The sequence below is a fragment of the Phaseolus vulgaris genome, chromosome 6, assembly GCF_051622355.1.
Source record: "Phaseolus vulgaris cultivar YP4 chromosome 6, ASM5162235v1, whole genome shotgun sequence".
NCBI lineage: Eukaryota > Viridiplantae > Streptophyta > Magnoliopsida > Fabales > Fabaceae > Phaseolus > Phaseolus vulgaris.
This window is the reverse complement of record NC_143503.1, coordinates 37,580,624-37,601,441: the sequence shown is the minus strand read 5'-3', so window position 1 is coordinate 37,601,441 and position 20,818 is coordinate 37,580,624. Positions and strand designations below refer to the sequence as shown.

The 20,818-nt window shown below is 33.5% G+C and overlaps 3 protein-coding genes across 6 annotated transcripts; 1 reads left to right on the top strand and 2 right to left on the bottom strand.

The window, feature by feature from the left end:
- Positions 1 to 1,329: 1,329 nt before the first annotated feature.
- LOC137832912 (ion channel protein) lies at positions 1,330 to 7,606 on the top strand. Of its 4 annotated transcripts, none has more exons than XM_068641304.2 (12): positions 1,330 to 1,950; positions 2,407 to 2,475; positions 2,564 to 3,181; positions 3,376 to 3,558; positions 3,731 to 3,790; positions 3,892 to 4,095; positions 4,444 to 4,692; positions 4,886 to 4,984; positions 5,718 to 5,912; positions 6,436 to 6,528; positions 6,637 to 6,903; positions 7,096 to 7,606. In XM_068641304.2, the coding sequence occupies exons 1-12, from the start codon at positions 1,582 to 1,584 to the stop codon at positions 7,312 to 7,314; spliced, it is 2,625 nt and encodes an 874-aa protein (XP_068497405.1). In that variant the 5' UTR covers positions 1,330 to 1,581; the 3' UTR covers positions 7,315 to 7,606. The 4 variants fall into 4 exon arrangements, 1 of the variants encoding a protein (XP_068497405.1); XR_011084634.2 differs by having other exon boundaries at positions 1,342 to 1,950; positions 6,452 to 6,528; XR_016521369.1 differs by having other exon boundaries at positions 1,342 to 1,950; positions 4,412 to 4,692; positions 6,452 to 6,528.
- A 2,869-nt stretch (positions 7,607 to 10,475) lies between these two features.
- On the bottom strand, positions 10,476 to 11,989 carry LOC137832911 (glyoxylase I 4). The gene is made up of 3 exons (XM_068641303.1): positions 11,658 to 11,989; positions 10,867 to 11,174; positions 10,476 to 10,776 (listed from the first exon to the last, which is right to left on the bottom strand). The coding sequence occupies exons 1-3, from the start codon at positions 11,948 to 11,950 to the stop codon at positions 10,682 to 10,684; spliced, it is 696 nt and encodes a 231-aa protein (XP_068497404.1). The 5' UTR covers positions 11,951 to 11,989; the 3' UTR covers positions 10,476 to 10,681.
- Positions 11,990 to 15,018: 3,029 nt separating this feature from the next.
- On the bottom strand, positions 15,019 to 19,629 carry LOC137832909 (uncharacterized protein At5g49945). The gene is made up of 3 exons (XM_068641302.1): positions 18,608 to 19,629; positions 15,567 to 15,770; positions 15,019 to 15,475 (listed from the first exon to the last, which is right to left on the bottom strand). Exons 1-3 carry the CDS (start codon positions 19,553 to 19,555, stop codon positions 15,245 to 15,247), a joined length of 1,383 nt encoding a protein of 460 aa, XP_068497403.1. The 5' UTR covers positions 19,556 to 19,629; the 3' UTR covers positions 15,019 to 15,244.
- Positions 19,630 to 20,818: the final 1,189 nt, after the last annotated feature.

Here is a 20,818-nt window from a genome sequence, read left to right as displayed (position 1 = left end):
TTGTAATTCATTTTCTTTTGTCAAATGGCCCAATAAGAAGTAATTCCATTTTGTTTCTAACAGATAGGAAAAACTGTTTTTTTTTGTATTTTTTAAAACAAGTTTACCTAAACTTAATAAAAATGGAAACAAAAAGTTATTTTATTAAAAGACATTTTTTCTTAAAAAAAAGTTTAAATAAATGGTGAAAAAACAAAGTTGAGATTCAATAAAATTAGGAATAGAGAAAAAGTTAGTTCATGGCAATAGCTAACCAAATATGAATCAAAATAAACTTTTTTTGTTAACTAATACTAAATAAAAATCTTGGATCACCTCAACTAGTAAAAAAATGAGAAAAATAGATAAATTTTTTATTTCATAAAACTAATTTAAAATGATAAACTTAGTTAAGGAATCTAAATCATATTAATAATTTAACTTGATTTTCTTTTTTATATTCTTAATGCATTTTTAAGTAAATTGTCTATTATACGTATTTTTTTTTCAGTTCAATATACATTGAAGTGTTATTATATTTTTTCCGTCTATTATTAAAAATATTTGTTTCATTGTATTAATTATGATAAGGACATAATTGAAAAAACTATGTCTATAAAATTATTATTTTTTGAAAAATAATTAAAAATATAACAATTTTTTTATTAAAAAGAACTAAGGAAGCAACACTTTAGAAATGTGTTTGGTAAATTAAATTCAAAATTTTATTTTCTACACTTACAATTTTTACCATTTATTCCGTGCATAAAAAGATAAAATTTATGATAATTAATGAGGTTCTGATAGACCTCTTAAATGATATGTCTGTGTCAGATACATGTATGTATGACACACTGACAACTCATAACAATTTTTTATTAAAAAGAACTAAACACTTATTTAGAAATGTGTTTGGTAAATTAAATTCAAAATTTTATTTTTCTACACTTATAATTTTTACCATTTATTTTATATAAAAAGATAAAATTTATGAGACTCAGACTCATATGTGTCTGTGGCAGACACATGTATGAAACACTGACACAAGTATTGAAGAAGTATCTAATTCAAAAAAATATTAGTTAAATTTTTAACAATTTTAACACAGTTCTAACACACTTTTAAAAATGAAAAATACATTAATTTTTAAAATCTCAAATTTATTATAATTATAAAGTTAAAAAAACAAATAATTTTCACATTAACAAATATATCTTTGCTAAAAAAAGATGTTAACTTTGTGAATATATGTGAATTGAATAATTGAGAATGAATGTGGAGAAAAGCAGAAACAGAACAAAACTGAAAATGTGAAGAAAAGTTTATTGGAAATAGAAAGGGTGAAAAGATGGGATCCACGTCAACATGAAACAAAACAAGTGAAAAAAAGACATTGTTGTAAAAGGTCACAGAAAGAGAGAGAGAGAGAGAGGTTTTGTGTTTGAGCTTTTGAACAACACAACACAACACATTTTGTTTCTCTGTAGATCCCACCGAACCCAACAGAACAGAACAGAACAGAACCGAACCCAAAGCAGAAGTGGTCAGCATCAGAGCCCCACAAAGGGTATAGGAACTGTAGTGAAGTGGAGAAGACTAAGAATGCGAAAGAGCAATGAGGAACCTTCCAATCTCACTCTCAGGAAGCCACCGTTGAAGCGCAGCAAGACTATTGCCAATCCCAGGCACACACCCTCTGCCTCTGCAACTTCTAATACCCCCCATTTTTCTGTCTCTGTCTCTGACTCTGACCACCAATGGAACTACCCTTCTTTCCTTGGCACCACCACCAAGAAAAAAAAACCATCTTCCAAACCTTCCAACACCCACAACCTCAACCTTCCCAAACCCTCACTTGTTCCACCACCGCCTCCACCTACTCCCCTTCCTCCTCCTTCCACTCCCTCTTCCTCACCCTCTTTCCAACTCACCAGACCTCAATATCACAAGCTCTCTCCGATCTTGTATCTGGTTAGTTAGTTAATTATTAGTTTTTTTGTTTACTTTTGCAATTAGATTCTCTGAGCTGAACTAGTTATGCCATGTTTTACTAAAGGGTATCAATAGTTGTGAGGGTCATAGTTCTTGGGGTTTTATATCTAAAATAATCAGCTACCGTAGTTACTTACTATTTTTCCATTATCCCAGTTAAGTAAGATCCCTTTTTGGAACCCTCGGTGTTCTTACATGTGAACTATTGATGCTTCTCGAGATTCTTGGCATTGTATGATAACAACTACTTTACTATACATTTTCCCACACAGCTGTTTTTGAGTAAATTATTATGTTTCTCCCTTGTACTGAGCTTGCTTGGCAGAAAGTTATAGACCTTTAAGTTCTCTTTTGCTTTCTTTTATACGAGATCAGATAATTTCTTTGAATACTTCATTCTGGTAATCTGAATGAACCTTTCCTTTCCTGTGGCAGCTCCTTATTATTTCTGTTGTTTTTGTACCTCATTCCGCTTATCTACAATACAGGCTCAAAACATTGGAGGTAAGCTTGTAATTCAAGAAATTTAGTATCGGTGTTTAGCTTCTTGTTTTTTTTTGGATAGATTCTCTATCAATTTCTCTGGTTGCAGGATGAGAAACTTCATCTGTGCTGCGAAATAGAATTTTGTCCCGGCAATAGAAAGACGTATATGGAAAAAGACGATGGTTCATTTTCTTATATCCTGAACACTGACAGTAGAACAGTTGCTTTGTATATTGTGGTGGTCATCCTCATTTTGCCTTTTTTGTTGTACAAATATCTTGATTGTCTTCCCCAAATAATAAATTGCTTGAGGAGAACAAAGGATAGCAAGGAGGATGTACCATTGAAGAAGAGAGTTGCTTATATGGTAGATGTATTTTTCTCCATATATCCGTATGCAAAGCTACTTGCCCTTCTCTTTGCAACTCTGTTTCTTATAGGCTTTGGTGGTCTAGCTTTGTATGCTGTGACTGGTGGTAGCTTTGCTGAAGCACTTTGGCATTCTTGGACTTATGTAGCTGACTCAGGAAATCATGCTGAAACAGAAGGAACCGGGCAGAGGATTGTCTCTGTCTCAATAAGTTCAGGTGGTATGCTGATATTTGCTATGATGCTTGGACTTGTTTCAGATGCTATATCAGAAAAGGTAGATTCTCTCAGAAAAGGGAAGAGTGAAGTGATTGAAAAGAACCACATACTCATTCTTGGGTGGAGTGACAAATTGGTAATCTCCTTGTCAGTTCCCCATGAACTGCTTTTAGTTTTTGATATTTGACTTGGAATATTATGTTGACTATCATGTTGAGGAATTTGTTTTGTCCGATAGTTCATCTGTATTAGTTCTGTACATTTGATTGCATCAGTTATTTTTGTTTCATAAGAAAGAAATAGATGTTGATGACTGATGCTTGATTGCAGGGTTCACTTTTGAAGCAGCTAGCAATAGCAAATAAGAGTGTTGGTGGAGGTGTTATTGTGGTGCTTGCAGAAAAAGAAAAGGAGGAAATGGAAATGGATATAGCAAAGCTGGAATTTGATTTCATGGGGACATCCGTGATTTGCAGAAGTGGCAGTCCTCTTATACTGGCTGACCTAAAGAAGGTGTGATGGGTTATCTTTGAATCTTTGTTCCACTTTCACGGGGAAAGGATACCTTTTTATATAATCTATTTGAATCATATAATGTGGGGAATGGGTTTTGAGCTGTTTGCTTATGCCTTCCTTCTTCCTAAAAGTTTCTATGTTCTCAAATGTAATTATTAATTATCCACAGGTTTCAGTTTCTAAGGCACGTGCAATTATTGTATTAGCTTCAGATGAAAATGCTGATCAGGTTATTTGCATAACCCATTACTCCTTTGTTATGTTGTCTAACTCTTACTAAGGAACTTCTTCACAATCAATTTTTTTTTTTTCTCAAATCTCCATCTCTAGAGTGATGCACGTGCTTTGAGAGTTGTTCTTAGCCTAACAGGTGTAAGGGAAGGCTTAGGGGGTCATGTTGTTGTGGAGATGAGTGACCTTGACAATGAACCTCTAGTGAAACTTGTTGGTGGAGAACTCATTGAAACAGTTGTTGCACATGATGTAATTGGGCGTTTGATGATTCAGTGTGCTCTGCAGCCTGGCCTTGCACAGGTTAGTGGGCTAACTCTGTCATTCTTGTGAACTAGCTTTCTTCCACCCACCCTCAAGTGGTGTTGCTCCCCTTTTGTTCATGTATGTAGTGTTTAAAATGGCTAGAATGTGCTTACTTAAGTTACATACAAATGCCTAATGAATCCTGACTCTTACTCGATGAATTCCTGCACGAACTATTTTTCACTTGTAATATAAAGCCTGTTACCTAGGTACAGAAACTGACTACCATTTTTCCTGTCCTTAATAGTGTATCAAACTTTATGGAATTTATCATTTTTCTCTACATTTGGTTTCCATGTACGGTGTGACTCAGCATCTGTTCACTTGCTTCCTTCTCTTGGCTAGATATGGGAGGATATTTTGGGATTTGAGAATGCTGAGTTTTACATCAAAAGGTGGCCTGAACTGGATGGTCTCTCTTTCAAAGATGTATTAATTTCATTTCCTGATGCAATACCTTGTGGAGTTAAGGTTGCTGCTGATGGGGGAAAGATTATCATCAATCCAGATGATAGTTATGTTCTGAGAGATGGGGATGAAGTCCTTGTCATAGCTGAGGATGATGACACTTATGCTCCAGGTCCTCTTCCAGAGGTAATCTTTCCATTCTAACTTCTCTTCTGAACCAGGTCCATATATGATTGCCTTATTGGAAAATATGTTGATTTGGTGCTTAGAATCTTGTATATGTTGCACACTGTCTTGGATTTTGTTAAATTAATCATAGTATTAGTAGTTGACTTGTGATACATTACCTGGTGTTTTTAATGTTATATACTTTATACAGGTATGTAAGGGACTTTGCCCAAGGATACGCGATCCACCTAAATATCCAGAGAAGATATTATTTTGTGGCTGGCGCCGTGATATTGATGATATGATCATGGTAATTCTCTTAGTTGGATACGCTATAGTGTGGCCTTACATATCCTTACTTTTTTTATGCACCATCCTTTTGATATTTTGAAAGGATTAGTTCTCTTATTTAAGAGCTTTCTATAGTCTTTAACATGGACAACAATAGCTGATATTCTTTTTGCTAAGATCATCAGGGGCCACACCCTTTGGCTGTGGTACTATTCTGTGGCAATGTCTTGGCCACAAGGGCCTGCAGTGGGTTTCAAACTGCTGCCAGCTGGTGTCTTAATATATAGCCATATTTCCCTACTAATTTTTTGTCTCATCTCAATTGTGTAAACAGGTTTATTGAGTCAATTTCCAGAATCTAGGGACCTGTTTGATTTTTTCTAAAGAAAAAAAATTGTTTCATTGAACTATTATAAAAATATCCTAAAGCCTATTTTATGAGAACTAAATTCTGAAATCTTAAGGATGCTCTGACTGTAATGGAGGTTTGAGGTGAGTAGAAGTCCACAAATACAAGTTAAAGAAGCTACAAAATATGATATTTAATTATGCATAAACTACATTGTATATTACTTGTGTAGACCTGACTGATTCCTTGATTTATGCTCTTCATCCCTGTGTGGAATGCTGCAGTGATGCTAAATAATCACTGCTTTTATATAATAGATCCACCATCTAAAAATATGCGACTTGACTCAATCAGTCTAGCTTCATAATCCTCTAATATTACCTTAATCATTGTTGTTTAATAGGTTTTAGAGGCACTCTTGGCTCCCGGTTCAGAGCTTTGGATGTTCAACGAGGTCCCTGAAAAGGAAAGAGAGAAGAAGCTTGTTGATGGTGGACTTGATGTTTCTGAGCTAGAAAACATAAAACTTGTCCATAGGGAGGGCAATGCTGTGATTAGGCGGCACCTGGAGGGTCTTCCACTGGAGACTTTTGATTCTGTAAGTTTTGAATCTTCATATTTATAGCATTTCAGGTTTTAAATGTATCAGCCTGGCTTTAGGCCTATATCACAAATAACCAGAAGGTAAATCCGGACATAAGTACATTACAAGATTATACAAAATGATTCAATAAGAATTTTGGATAACTGATTGAATCTTTTCCCATCTCATCTGTAATCTAGCAATACCCTGCTTCGAATAGAAAATTTAATTTGATTAGAAGGATTTCCATCTGTAATCATGCTGTCAAAACATAATTATGAGCAACAACAAAAGCTTATCTCACTAGTTGGAGTTGGCTCATTTAAAGATTAAATCGCCAAATATGGCAAGCTTGTATATCTACATTTTCTATTTTTGGTCGTGGGATCTTTCTTAAAACTTAGTTTTAGATCGTGTTTCGCGTTCTAATACCTTGCTCAATTTTCATCATTTAGTGTAATAAAATACCTCTAGATCAAAGGCAGTCAAGCAAGGTAAATTAAAATTTTCTTCAACTGTATACTAACTAAGAGAACAGATTCTTATTCTTGCAGATGAGTCAGTGGAGGACTCGGTTGCTCACTCTGACTCAAGATCTCTAGCTACCCTTCTACTCATTCGTGATATACAGGTATCCAGTATGGTTGCATCATTCCAAATTAAGGATCTTGTGTTCACATAACTGACTAAATGTCTCACTGTTTTATAAACTGAGTTTCCAACAATCCTCTTTTTGTAGTCAAGGCGCCTACCATACAAAGACACGAAGTCAGCTTCTCTGAGGTTATCTGGGTTCTCTCACAACTCTTGGATCCGTGAAATGCAGCAAGCTTCTGATAAATCAATTATAATCAGTGAAATTTTGGATTCTAGGACTAGAAATCTAGTGTCTGTGTCCAGAATCAGTGATTATGTGTTATCTAATGAGCTGGTTAGCATGGCACTAGCAATGGTGGCTGAAGACAAGCAAATCAACCGAGTTCTTGAGGAATTATTTGCAGAGGAGGTATCCCTTATTTGAACTCATTCTTACCGTCTCTTGCAATATAGATTTCAGTTGATTTTTAATTTTTGTCATGTTTAATTTTCTAATTTCTAAACTTCTAGTTTAACATTCTATTAAATAGATTTTTGTCTGTGGTTCTGGATTACAAGATCAAAATTAGTTATATGTTGGACTTTTTGTTAACTTGTGCAGGGGAATGAGATGTGTATTAAACCAGCAGAGTTCTATTTATTTGACCAGGAAGAACTATGTTTTTGCGATATAATAATTAGGGGTCGAACAAGAAAGGAGATTGTCATTGGCTATCGCTTGGCTAACCAAGATCGAGCTATTATCAACCCTTCAGAAAAGTCAAAGCCAAGAAAATGGTCCCTCGGTGATGTTTTTGTTGTTGTTGCCAAAGGAGATTGAGTGTTCCTTTATACCGTGATGAAGATGATGATGATTATTATTCATTTCAAACTAGCTGGGAATTTGGAGGCTCCTAAAAGTTGAAGGAGCTGAGATTTTGCCCTCCAAAGATTCTTGTAGATTTTGGTTAATCTCTTTATTTGATGTGGAATTATATTTATAGCATCACTGCAACTTGTAAAATAATTTTTCATATAGGTAACTGGGAAGGAGTTCAAATGTAGGGTAACTCTAACATATATGTAGAACTTATGAACTCATTGTTCAATGATAAAGAAAGATTTTTCTGTAACAGAAAGTGATAGATATATAAAATTAGAGAATGTGAACTGTCCAAATCAACTCACCCAAAATAATGGATTGAATTGGTTAAAAAGCTCATCTAATTTCTTAATTAACTTCTATAAATCTCACTTGTTTAATGCTCATACAGAAATAAATACATAACCTTTTATCATGTGAAATTGGAAGAGCATTTATTTCTACTAATAGTTGTAGTATGTTGTTATCAGAATGTAGATGAAATAAAGGAACAGCAGAATGGTTACACTGCATAGACCACTGTATTTACATTGAATTCCACTATGAAACTTTCAACCTACAACAACTCCAGAGAAGCCTGTCTTTCATAACTCACCATATCAACTGTTGACAAATTGAAGAACACAGGACAAGAAAGTGGACCACACTACATCTTACCCAATTTCCCACCCATATTCACCGGGCAATTTCTCCTGTACCATGTCATTTAAGACATTCACCCAACACAAAATTTAAAACTCAACAATGTCCTTAGCTTCATGAAGAATCTATGAAATGTCTAATGTAAAGACAAGACAACATAAAGAAAACGTTGAGTTCATCCTAAGATCCATGGAGTCATGACACTGACTTCATGAAACATCCAATTTAACTTAACAGAAGTACAGGAAAAAGATGCCTTGACACCACTGTTTTGATTTGACATCCTTATAACAATAATAAAGAATAATATATTGTATTCATTCTCCCAAGGGACGAATAAAATATTTTGTAGTCATCCCATTTGCAGCTATCAAAGATGATTTCAGAAGATCAGCACACAGATTAATAGTAGGGAAATGTTTTAGTTGAAATACAAAAAAGCTGTATGCCTTAATCAGAATACAGAGAGCATCATAGAAGACAAGAACTACAGTGTTGGAAGAAGGCAATAATTTTTTTTACCAATATTTTATCATAAACATTAAACAAAGGCACATGAAGCTACAAGCACTGCCAGTTGAAGTGATGTGGCCTTGTAAACATTTGTGCAAAAGTCAACCATGTTAGCACACATGTATGACAATAACGAGTGTGTTATTGTTGAGTACACTACACTTCACCCCTTCACCCTTCCACAGAATCTAATTAAAATCAGTTTCATGAAAAAACCAGGTCTGCAATAAATAACTCAACTGCTCACAATAAGATAATGAAGATAGTTGAGTGTGAAGCCTCAAGACATAGAAATGCTGGGATGACCCTTTCCTTGCTTTCACATATCAACTTCACACAGGTTGATTGATGATGTAATTGTATATTGATATGTTTTTGTATCTTGATATGTTAATTTGACATGTGTTGTAATGTCGGTTGGATCACAAGATGGTTGAGTGATAAGAAGTTTGTGTTGGAATTAGTTATATAAGAATTAGAACACGTGAATTGTTTTATTTTATTTATTCTTTCTTTACTGATAAAAAAAAATATATCAACTTCTCACTTCATCTCATTTTCATGTTTCCACTCATAATGACCAGTCCTAAACCTTTTTCTACTATGTTAGGACTTCCATTTACTATTTTTTTATTTTTATTTTAGTTTCTAAATATTCCATTTTGATCCTCTCATTTTCTATTTCAATGTCTAGTGACAGACATAAAAAGAAGAAAGATCTTTTATAAAAATATTTTAATGTTTTTTACCATTGAATGTTTCATTTTTTTCTTTGCAACTTAAATACTACATCAGGAGCCATCAAAGACTCTGCATAACACCTACTGTGTGTCATCTCATCCTCCACTGATAATGTTATTAATCTTTATCCATTAGAGTAACATAAATAATACAAATTCAGAGATTCTTTTTTTATGTAGATTTTCTTGATCTTGAGACTTTCACCCTCTCAAAGACAAATTTAATGTTTTCCCTTTATTAAAAGCTATTATTTCACCAGAAGTTGCAATGAGACCCAATGGGATGCTATGTTATCAGTTTTATATGCCTAGTCTAAATGTAAGAGTAGTGATGAAAGCTAATGAACACCTTTCCTTCCCTTGTTTATTTATAAATTTAAAACTACAAACAAATTCTCTGATACCTCACTTTTAACATACTTTTCTTATCAAACATAGCTTTTAGACATCAAACCAGAGAAAGACAAAAGTAAAAATATAACAGTTGAAAGATATAATGCACCAAGAAGAAAGAAATAAAATAAATGAATTGCATTAACTATTTTTTCTGTTTGATGAAATTGTACAAATACCTTATGGTTTTTTTTAACATTTACATTAACTTCTCTAAAAGGGGATGTTTTGTAACATTTACATTAACTTATCTAAAGGGAGAACACAATGTAATGCTTTTGAACACAAATATATAGATAGTTATTTTAGTATGGCCACTCTTTCACTGTTAGGTATCGTATTTTGTGTTACAAAGGGGTCTTGATTCCTAGATGGAACGTGTAAGAGAACAACTGTAAATGTCCTTTTTAACATTAAAGTGTATTCAGTATGCAGTAGTTGAAATGATAAATGTTGTTGATGTGTATCTTTGTCTGGCTTTGGTCATGTATTTATAGGACCAAATGAGTTTTTATATTGATGGACTCAGATTAGTACGAATAATCAAATTCACTCTTGTATTAGACAAACATTTCTTACATCAGAATTATGTTACTCATATGCCTTAAACAGTTTTCGAGATGTGCTTGAATAACCTTCTCGGATAGATCTTCACCATCAATTTGAAGATTTTGTGGTTCAAATATCTAATACTTATACTTATGTAATTTTATAAAACTTTAGAGGATATTAGAGTAATTCTAAAAATATGATGAATGTTAATGATGTATTTGTTTTGGGTTAGTTGTTAATGATAAGATTGAGTAGAAATCAAGATAAACATGTAGGGTATAATACTGCAGAAGACAAAAATGTTGTGTATATATAGAAGATATTGTTATACATAATGAAGACACGAAATCCAGAGGAGATAATTACTTGTCTATTATACACAAAGGAGAATGCCAAAAAAGAAGAAAATAATAGATTTATTACTACTAAAATATTGTGATGACATTGGGACAGGAAAAAAGGGCCTTCACACAATTCTCTTCTCTTCATATTGAAATCTTCAACATATCCATCATAAAATTCTCCATCATCATCAACTTGGATTCTTCAGCAAACAAGTTTATCTTTAATGTATCTTCTCCTGTCAAACACAAATTATCTAATTCATCACTTCTTAAGCAAAGAATGAAAAGAAAAAAGGAACAGAAAAAGAAAGGTTGGATTTGCATACCATAGAAGAATGATGGCTGGTGCTTGAGAGGGCAAGAGGAAATTGGAAGCACAGGGAGATTCTGGCAGTTGCATATTTCTATCATATATCCATCTGGGTCATGGAAGAAGAGCTGATCAACTTGAATTCCACCTTCTTCCACAACTGCTGTCACATACACAATGTCCATTGCATCAAGTTTCTGCATTATAAGTCTCATGTCTGAGCATTGAAACGATATATGATTTTCTTTGGGGTTTATCTCTCTCTTTTTCACAGGAATCTTAGCTGACTCTAGTAGGTGAATGCCAATGCCATAGTTGAATAACCTGAACACGATGTAATTGTCATGATTACAACCAGATCCAGAAAAAAAACACTTCATAAAATAATACAAAATCGTTTAAACAGTGTTCATTCAATATACCAAAACTAGTGCATATTTGGAAGAATTTTCTATAAGAACAAAAGTTTAGACATTGTAATGGGAGGAAAGAGAAGGAACATATCAAATTAGATAGGTAGTGTATCCACTATTTTTTTTCAAATGTTTTAACTATCAAATTATTGAAATTATTGAAGTGAGTAGTGATAATGAGTAAAGAAAGTGACAGATTAGTGCAAAAATTGCATGTACATAAGTGTCGGTGCAAAGGTTTCACACTATGATTGTAGTTTTGGTATCATTAAAGGAATACTAACATTGACTAGATATGAAATTGGAATTTGTGATGTGGCACTGTTAACAGATCCAAACTGGGAGATGTGGGAAAGTAGAAAAGAAGCAGAAAAAGAAAAGATAAGGAAGTTACCAAGCCCCTTCAAATTTGAAAGAAGAAGGCCTCTTGATGAGCACAAATCCAAGAACATCCTCATAGAATTTGACAGATTCACTCACACTCTTGCATACAAAAGAGACATGGTTTAGTGAAAGCAAAGGCATAGGCATAGCAGAAGCAGAAGACAGTGATCCTCTTTCTATTATTCCCATGTCTCTCAAACACTCACTTGAACAAGGAAAGTGTTGTGTAAATGTGTTGTGTTGTGTTGATGAAAGGTTGCAAGTGTGGTTATATAAAGGTGAGAGGAGTATAGTTGTGTGCATAGTTTACAGATAAAATGACAAGGGAAATTATCTGTTCACACCTCATCAGTGATAATATCAACAACCACTTATATTTTTCTCTTTCTCATTGTCCCACCATGCCTCTAATTGTTCTACAAAACGTGCAAATTCTCAAAATGAAACAGTCAAAGCTTCAGAAAAACACATTTTTAGTTTCTTCTCAGATTCAAATTTACCTACTGTCCATTTTTTCCCTGCCTCATTATTTCAGCAACACCATCAAACTGTTCACTATAACCCAGTTGCTAAATTTTCATTCAACAAACCCTTATCTCAACTTTTTAGATTTTAGATTCAAAATTTAGAAGATGAAAAGGTAGGTGGGTGCATTTATGTTGAATGAAATGAAACGTTGCATATAACATAAGGTGTTCTTGATAAGAGCAAGATGTGGGGCAAGTGTGACAGAGGGAATAACCATTTTTCTGAATAAAATAATACAATATGTTAAAATGTTTGAAAAGATAAAAGTGTGGTATGAATGCAGAAAAAGAAAACTAATAATTTGGTCTGCAGAGGTGGGTGTGATTGCCACACGTTTCACACGTGGATTCTTCTCCTCCTTATCATCTTTTTTCCTGCATTTCACTAATTTTGGCTCCGTTAATAATAACTATTCTTCTTTATTATTTAATATATTTGAAATCAAAATTAATTATTCATTGTGTTTCGATCTCGAGAGATACTATCGTTAAAGTCAATCATCACATTCAGAGGTTGGAACACTGGTGTCGTATGTAAAAACCAAAATGTGTCTAAGCTCTTCAGTTATGGGGAATCCCTTCCCTTTAGATCTTGATTGGAGAGTTTGTTCTGATACGCCAATATAATCTGACATCGCTCAGGTCAAAAGATAGTTTATATATTTTTTCCTTCTCCAACTGATCGAAACGTCTTTTAATAACAAAATCATAACGGAGCATCAATCTTCGAAGCGAACAAAACATTGAATGCAGTGATTAACTCTAATAATATTATGTTTCGAACTTGAAATTGTTAAATTCAATAATTTGTGTTCTTTTGTTTGTAAAATGAGTAAGTAAGCATTAAAAATGTTAATATGACTATACTTGCGTAGATACATGTATTTGTAGAAAAGAAAATAAAATGTTGACCTAAAATGCTTCAAATATAAAACTAAGTGATAAAAAAGAAATGACTTGTAATAACTCTAATACGTAAATTAATAAATAATTGGTTTAAGTAACGTATATATTAGAAGTTCTTGAAGTTGGTAATAATATTTGAAGATTTGGTCTTCACTCATATCCTAAAGATTACTGTTAACTCAATCATCAACAATTCATCAATAATAACAACTTGCAAATTCATCTAAAATTAAATAAACTAATCGCAATTTTCAATTTTTTTAATGTTTTCTCTATTTATAATGATGTATTAAGTAAAGAGAATATTGGTATGAAAAAACTTAATACTCATCATAATTATACAATATGCATTCTAAAAGAGCAAATTATATTTAGATTTTCAGAGACTTTTTAAAATTACCCTTACAATCCCTATTTTATTATTATTATAATGACCTCGTTTAAGAAGTTTAATGTATAATATAAGAAAAACGCGTGAAATATTTATAAAACTCAAAAAATGCACATGCAATGTAAAAAAGGAAAGATAAGTATAATTTAATATTTTAAAAAAATTGTAGACTTTAAAAAAATTGAAAATTTATCATTGTTGTAATTTTACTTTTAATAAAATAAATATATAACTGTAAAAATTTATACTGGTACTGACAAATGAAACAATACCAAATCAAGCAATTAAAAAAAATACAACTTTTGCACCCCAATGATTTCACTCAATCAACTTTTAAAATTCTAAAATTTTCCACTGTTTTAAAATCCAGATTTAAAAAATACATTCTTGAAAATTAATTTCAGATATGATTTTGTATTCCAGAAATAAAATTCTAGAATAAAATTCAAAATCTCATTCCAAAAAAATTATTTTAAAATAAAAAATACATTTTGAAAAATATTTTTTTTTCTAAAAAAGGATTCTGAAAAACTACAAAAAGTGTTTTGGTGATTTGGAGTTAATATTGATTAAATTTCTAAATTTGCTGGGTTTAGGGTTTATATAGAACTTCAAAAGTATCAAAATATGAAAGGTTAAGATGATGAATGAGAAAGGGTCACAATGTACATCAAAGTGATTTTTGTCTTATTATTCCATGCGTAATGTACCTAATGCCTTTTTTTTAAAACATCTATCAATTATTTTATATTTGTTAGTTTCTATAGATACTCCTGGTATTTTTTAATTTTTATTTTAAAACAATGTTATTTAAAAATTATTCTTTTGAATGAAAATTTTATGAAAAAATATATTTAAATAAAATTGTATGAAATAATATTAGTAAAAGTAAAATTACTTTTTTAAAATAAATTCAAAATAAGTTTAGATTAATTTGATGGTATAGTGCATGTATGGATAAATAAACCTAAGTTTGCAAAAAGAACTCAAGCCTGGCTTCTACAAAATTGAATTGATGGCAAACATGTTTTCTTTTACAAGTGATACATACACAAATGCTTAAAAATTTGTGGTAAATAATCTCCCCCAACAGTAACAGTTTTTCCCCTAATTAATCAAATATGTATTCCATTTAATACCAAAACATAAGAAATGAAATGATAATCTGCATATAGGAATCTGCAAACAACTATTTTCTATGTTGTCATATTTACTGCACACAACATAAAAAATGAACTACATCCTTTCATCCAATGGTGAAATTTTGTAATGACTTTTGATTAAGAAAGAGTAGGTATTGATATAAACTAACAGAAGGATATGAACATATAAACATCAGATGAGTATGAAAAGTGCTTGTGCAAGTAAAAGGACAAATGCAATTTTTCTTTTTCAAACATGAGTACAATATCACACCTATACTTGTCCATTGGCTTCCCTAAGCACCACTTAAAGATGAAAAGAGGTTAAAATAAAAGTAGAAAGACAAGGGTGATTAGACATTTGTCAAAGCATGGTGACAGAAGGGAAATGGGAATACAATACTGTGAGATGGAAGGTAGAATAAATAGAGTTAACTTGTTATGAAGGAGTCGTAAATAAATGTTCTCTAAAATGGAAACTTTGGTACATTCAAAATCCACCTAAGACGTGGTGAAGCCTATCTAGCCAGCTAGTTTAGGAGGAAATGCCAACAAAAAGGTACATTGCCGTAAATTCTACAAAAGGCAGAATGCAGAATGCAGAATGCAGGATCCCCCCAACATTCAAGAATTAGGCACCACGGGCCATTTTCATCCTTGGCATCGACTTCTTCATTTGACGAGCACGCTCTTTTGCTTCTTTCTTTCGAATAGCCTCTGCACTCAACTTTGCCTCAGCCTCCTCCAACATCTTTTTCCTCTCAGCCTTTCTTCTCTGCATGGCCTCTTGTTGGGCATTTCGGAGTTCTTTCTGTGCCTCCAGAGCAGCCTTTTGTCGGGCACCCTCTGTCTTTGACCGAGCCTGAAATGTGAACACCAGTCAACTTAAGAACCAACCATAAAAATTTCATCACCGATAAGCCAAGCATAGACTGGTAGCATGACTAACCCACCTGTGAACTTAATTTATATCTTCCGATCAAATCAATATAATACGGAACAAGAGCCACCAGCCGAGTCATGTCAGTCATGTTCTTGGCAGCAGGAAGCACAAACTTGAACAACAATACCTTCTTGTGTATACCAGGGTGCTGATCGGAGAAATGCAACGAAATTAAACCTTTTCCAAATTTCTCAAAAACTTTCTCACCAAAAACCTGCAGTATAACAGTATCTGATTTTTAGTTCTGGAAATAAACTTTAACAGGATATGAAACAGTGCAGATGAAACAAGACCCTTATTTTGCATACCAAACTTTCAACATCACAGCCCTGTATATGATTGAAAACATTAAATGAAGCCAAATGTAATCAAGCTACTTAACAGCAAATTGAAACACAAACACTGGTGCATGACCAGTTCACGCATATGGCATCAAAGGAATATGTAACCAAAAAACACCTATCAACCAGGAGAACCAAGGAGGATGGCAACCACATGAAGTTTTGAACATGACAAATAATGCTCCTCATAAAATCATTGAATATATAATTATTATTAGTCATATTACAGTTTTAATAATCTTGGTCTCAACAAGTGACACAATTGACCATAATATATGCCAATTTAATGAGATAACAAATTCCAACAGTATACTAGATTATTTTTAAGATTAGTTATTATCTTGTATTATCAGGCTATACATCCTTATCCTTATCTTATGATTTGCTACCCTGGTTGGGGCTGGGGATTGTGTTGTGATTAAAAAAAAAGAAAAAGTCAATGCTTTAAGATTAACTCTTGTTCTTCGATTGATGATCATCTTTCTTTTATTTCTGAAAAAGGTAACTGGGTGCAAATTTCAGCTTGTTGTCTTCGCTTTCATTATTTGGATTAGTTGGAAATCATATGAAATTCAAGAAATATATCCTTTTCCATTCTGCTCTTCATTTGGTACAATGAAATGTTAATATGGCAAGTAAAAAGTCATCTAAGTATATGAATAATGATATGATTGACCTTGTATTTTGAGAATTTTTTTAATGTTCAGACTAGAACTTCCAAAGGTATTAGAGTTAAACAAGTTGAATGGATCATGCTCGAAGTTATATGGATCAAGGTTAATGTTAATGATGCTGCTGGAAGTTGTCTTGGGTGGGGGAATCTTCATGAGAGTTCACACACACACACAAGTATATGAATAATGATATGATTGACCTTGTATTTTGAAATTTTTTTAATGTTCAGATTAGAACACCCAAAGGTATTAGAGTTAAACAAGTTGAGTGGATCATGCTTGAAGTTATATGGATCAAGGTTAATGTTAATGATGCTGCTAGAGGTTACACATACATAAATAAATACACATACAAAGTCACTCTTCTCTCTAATCTCTCCTTCAATCCGAGGTAACAATCCTTGGACTGCTCCAAATCTGGCTCTCCCGTAATATAGCTCCCAAACACAGGAGAAAACAGAAGAACAAATAAAATATCTCCAAGCTGTTTCTTCTTTTTAAAACAATTATTTGGAAAATCATTTTTAAAATTTAATAGAATTTAGGTGAGAAATAGATTACTGAATAGAATAATCTTTTTCTAGAAAACGGTTCTTAAAACCAAGAAGTGAGAGGGAAAACAAACACACCGAAAGTTTCCAACCTGCTTCAGACTTCTCCTGTAATTGATGACACCAACAGAAAAATTTCAGACAATTTTTCCATCAAGACCACCACCCTCAAAACCTCTATACACCGATCTACTAGTCCCCAAAATCTCTGGATCACCAAAGTCCAGATACGCTCCCAAACACTATTCTTAGGCACACATAGTTCTTCCATGCATCAGCAATCACCATCCTTAGCTGCATGTGGCAGTGCATCATAAACCTTCCCTTGGTAGAATATATAAAAATGTCACATCTTAGAGTATCTTAAGTTATTCCTAGGCACACTTACTTCTTCCATACATAGCCAATCACCATCCTTAGCTGCATGTGGCGGTGCATCATAAACCTTCCCCTGGGAGAATATATAAAAATATCACATCTTAGAGTATCTTAAGTTACCCACTAGGATCAGTTCTCCTATTTGAAATATCACCCAGGATTGGCTGACATGTCTATTTATCTTATAATTTGTATTCCTAACTAATTAGGGCATTGATTAGTATAAACAAGAGTTAGTGCTATAAATTTTGTATACACACCAACGCAGTAAATTTTGTATACAAAGCCTGTCTTCTCTCTATTCTCTTTCCAGTAGCTAAAACTTCATAATTTCAACAGCCTTGAAACTCGAAACTCAGACTTTCACCTTGGCCTAGAGGATAGCCAAGCAGCAAACCTAAAGATTGATCTAGCTCTTCATATAATTATTATTGCCAAACAGTCAGTGAGGAGAAATAAAAGAGTGACAACGAGAAGGGAATCCTGAGGGGAAGTATAACATAACTAGGTTATTTGTTGGATCGAAAAGGTAGTATTAGTCAATAATGTATAATGTTCTAAAGCTTTTGGACCTTGGTCTTAAGAAAGGGTGCATGCTTAAGGAAGTATCAATTGGAATGTGAGAGAAAAAATCATTGTACAGCAACTGAGTTATAAATAGCTCAAGACAAAATCAACCAACAAGATATATTTCTACCCCTTTCTCTATATTCAATTCAATCTCTCGGTGAAGTTAGAAACTAGAAAGATGATGCGACCTGTGACAACTGACCTCCATACACAGTCAAGCTTCTAATAATGGGGCACACAAGCGTGAAAAATTAATAAGGCACTTAATTTATTAAGAATTTATCACATGAAAACTTATTCATAAGTTCATCGCATTCGAATCTTTCTAAGGGCGAGTTTACATAAACAAATTAATTGAGCGTTTATTCAATAAGAATTAACAAACAAAAAATTATTCTCAAGCATAACTATGAAGCCACCTAAAAAGAGCTTATTTTGATAAGCCCCTCTACGAATCTGACTGAAATGAGATTAAAAAAAGATAATAATAAAATAGCATGAAAAGAAACATGGGTAATTGAAAGAAGAAAAGGGAACCTGATCAATGACGGCATCGGTGATAAAATCAGCAGCGACTTCCTTGGATTCGGAGATAACAGCGAGGTCATCAGCAACCCACTTCCTGGCAGTGGGAGGAGAGAGAACGCTGCCGAACCTCTGCAAATCCCTCACGTCCTTGTGCATGGCCTTGGCAGCCTTCTTCTTAGCCATGGCGAAAACCACATGATCCATGGCGTCGTCGTTCATGTAAACCTCGAACGCGATCTCGTCCCTGCAGGGCACGATCATGTTGTAGATCCTCGCGATGAGATCGTGCCTGCTTTTCAATTCCAGCGTCGCCAACAGCCCCTGGCAGTACCTTCTCCCGCTGGCGTAGAACTTGAACGTCGTCTGCCCTTCCTTCAGCAGCAAGGGCGCGTCGTCGCCACCGTCGCCGATCCCTAGAAGGCTGAAATTCTTCTCGAAGATGGAGTCCTTGGCGGCGAACTGCGCGGCCCAGGAGAGCGCGATGTTCTCGTTCTCGCGCTTCCCGGTGAAGTAATTGATGGCGAACATGACGAGGAAGGATCCGCAGAGGATCTCCACGGTGAAGGAGCGTGGAGCGTTAGGGATTGGAGGGGTTTGAGACGCGGTGACATTTTCAGGGGATTTGGGATCGGAGGGAGGCTCGGGAGCGGAGTGTTCGACGGGAACGCCCTCGAATTCGTCGTCGTCCCAGAAATCGAAGGCGGTGGTGGTGGTGGCGGGAGGAGATTTGGGGATATCAGAGGGCGGAGGTTGCGGAGTGGGATCGGCGGCGAGGGGAGTGGGGTCGGAGAGCGGCGGTGAGCGGAGAGATGCGGGATCGATTGAAGCGTCTTCGATGTCATCGTCGTCTTCTGGTTCGAAGCCTTCGAAATGGGAATCGGCGTTCGCAAAGGCAACGAAGAGCCAATGAACGCAGAGAAGTCCCAAACAGAAAGATGAGAGAGTTGGATTTGCCATTGACGACCGCAACGATGCTGTGAGCTCTGATGTGTTCTCAAACTCAGATACAACCAAACAATAACTATTTATTAATACATTTTTCATATTTTATATCATTTTAGATTAAATAAATATTATATCACATTTTCATGTTAAGATAAATAATGACTAAATTATAGATATCCTTAAGATAAAATATATAATTGTACTCAAAAGATATATTTATTTTACATATTCACCTACTTTGATAAATAAAATTGTGTATCAAAACTATAATACTCGTAAAATACTTTTTATACAGCATTTAGAACTTTAAATTCCCAAAATAATACGTAAAATATAAAAAAAAAAAACTATATATAAAATACTACCATAGGTCATCTCGATGTTAATATCACGAAAAGGGTGAAGTATTCTTTACAAACATTGTACCTCTCAATGTGTATAAAATCATGTATATTGTACATCATTATCGTATAATAAATATAGATAATCACAATATCAAATTACCTTTAATTCTTTATTTAAGATTATGGAAATTTTCAATGAAAATTATTTGTCGTATTTAAAGTTCTCCGAAAAATTATATAAAGTATTTAATTTGATTTGATTCATGATATTAAAATTTACCTAAGTTCGTTATGTTAAAGGAGTTATTACACTAATTTTATAAGATTTAATATAGAAATTTCTTTCAAAATTTCATCACATAATATCTTAATCTTATAATTTATATTATCAGCAAAGTCAAAATAATTTATTTTTTATAAATTTTTATGACCATAATAAGTCACCCTATCATTGTATATACTCCACACTACATATACTAATGTGCACACTCATTCATCATATAACATCTCATTGTATTTTATCATCACATATATTCATATGCAACTCATTCAAACACATATAATTAAAATTATATACAATGAAAATACGTTATTAACATATGTCCATTTGACCTTACCAATATAATAACCAAAACCACTACATATATGTCATTTGAGTAAATTTTATGTTGTTTGAGTGACATTAGCACTAGAGGATGGAAGAAAGATAATTGATACGATATCTTCCTCCCTCGTTTAACTGTTCACTTGTTGCATGGGTGATCAACACAATTTCGTTTATCATTAAAGTGTGACACTATCACTTGAGGGAAGTGAACTGTAGTATAAGTCATTAAATATTTATAACATTTTCAGAGTTTTGGATCTTGATCTTCATCACGTGAGTTACAATTTATCAATTGAGCGATAAGAGTTATTGAGAAGCGAGAAT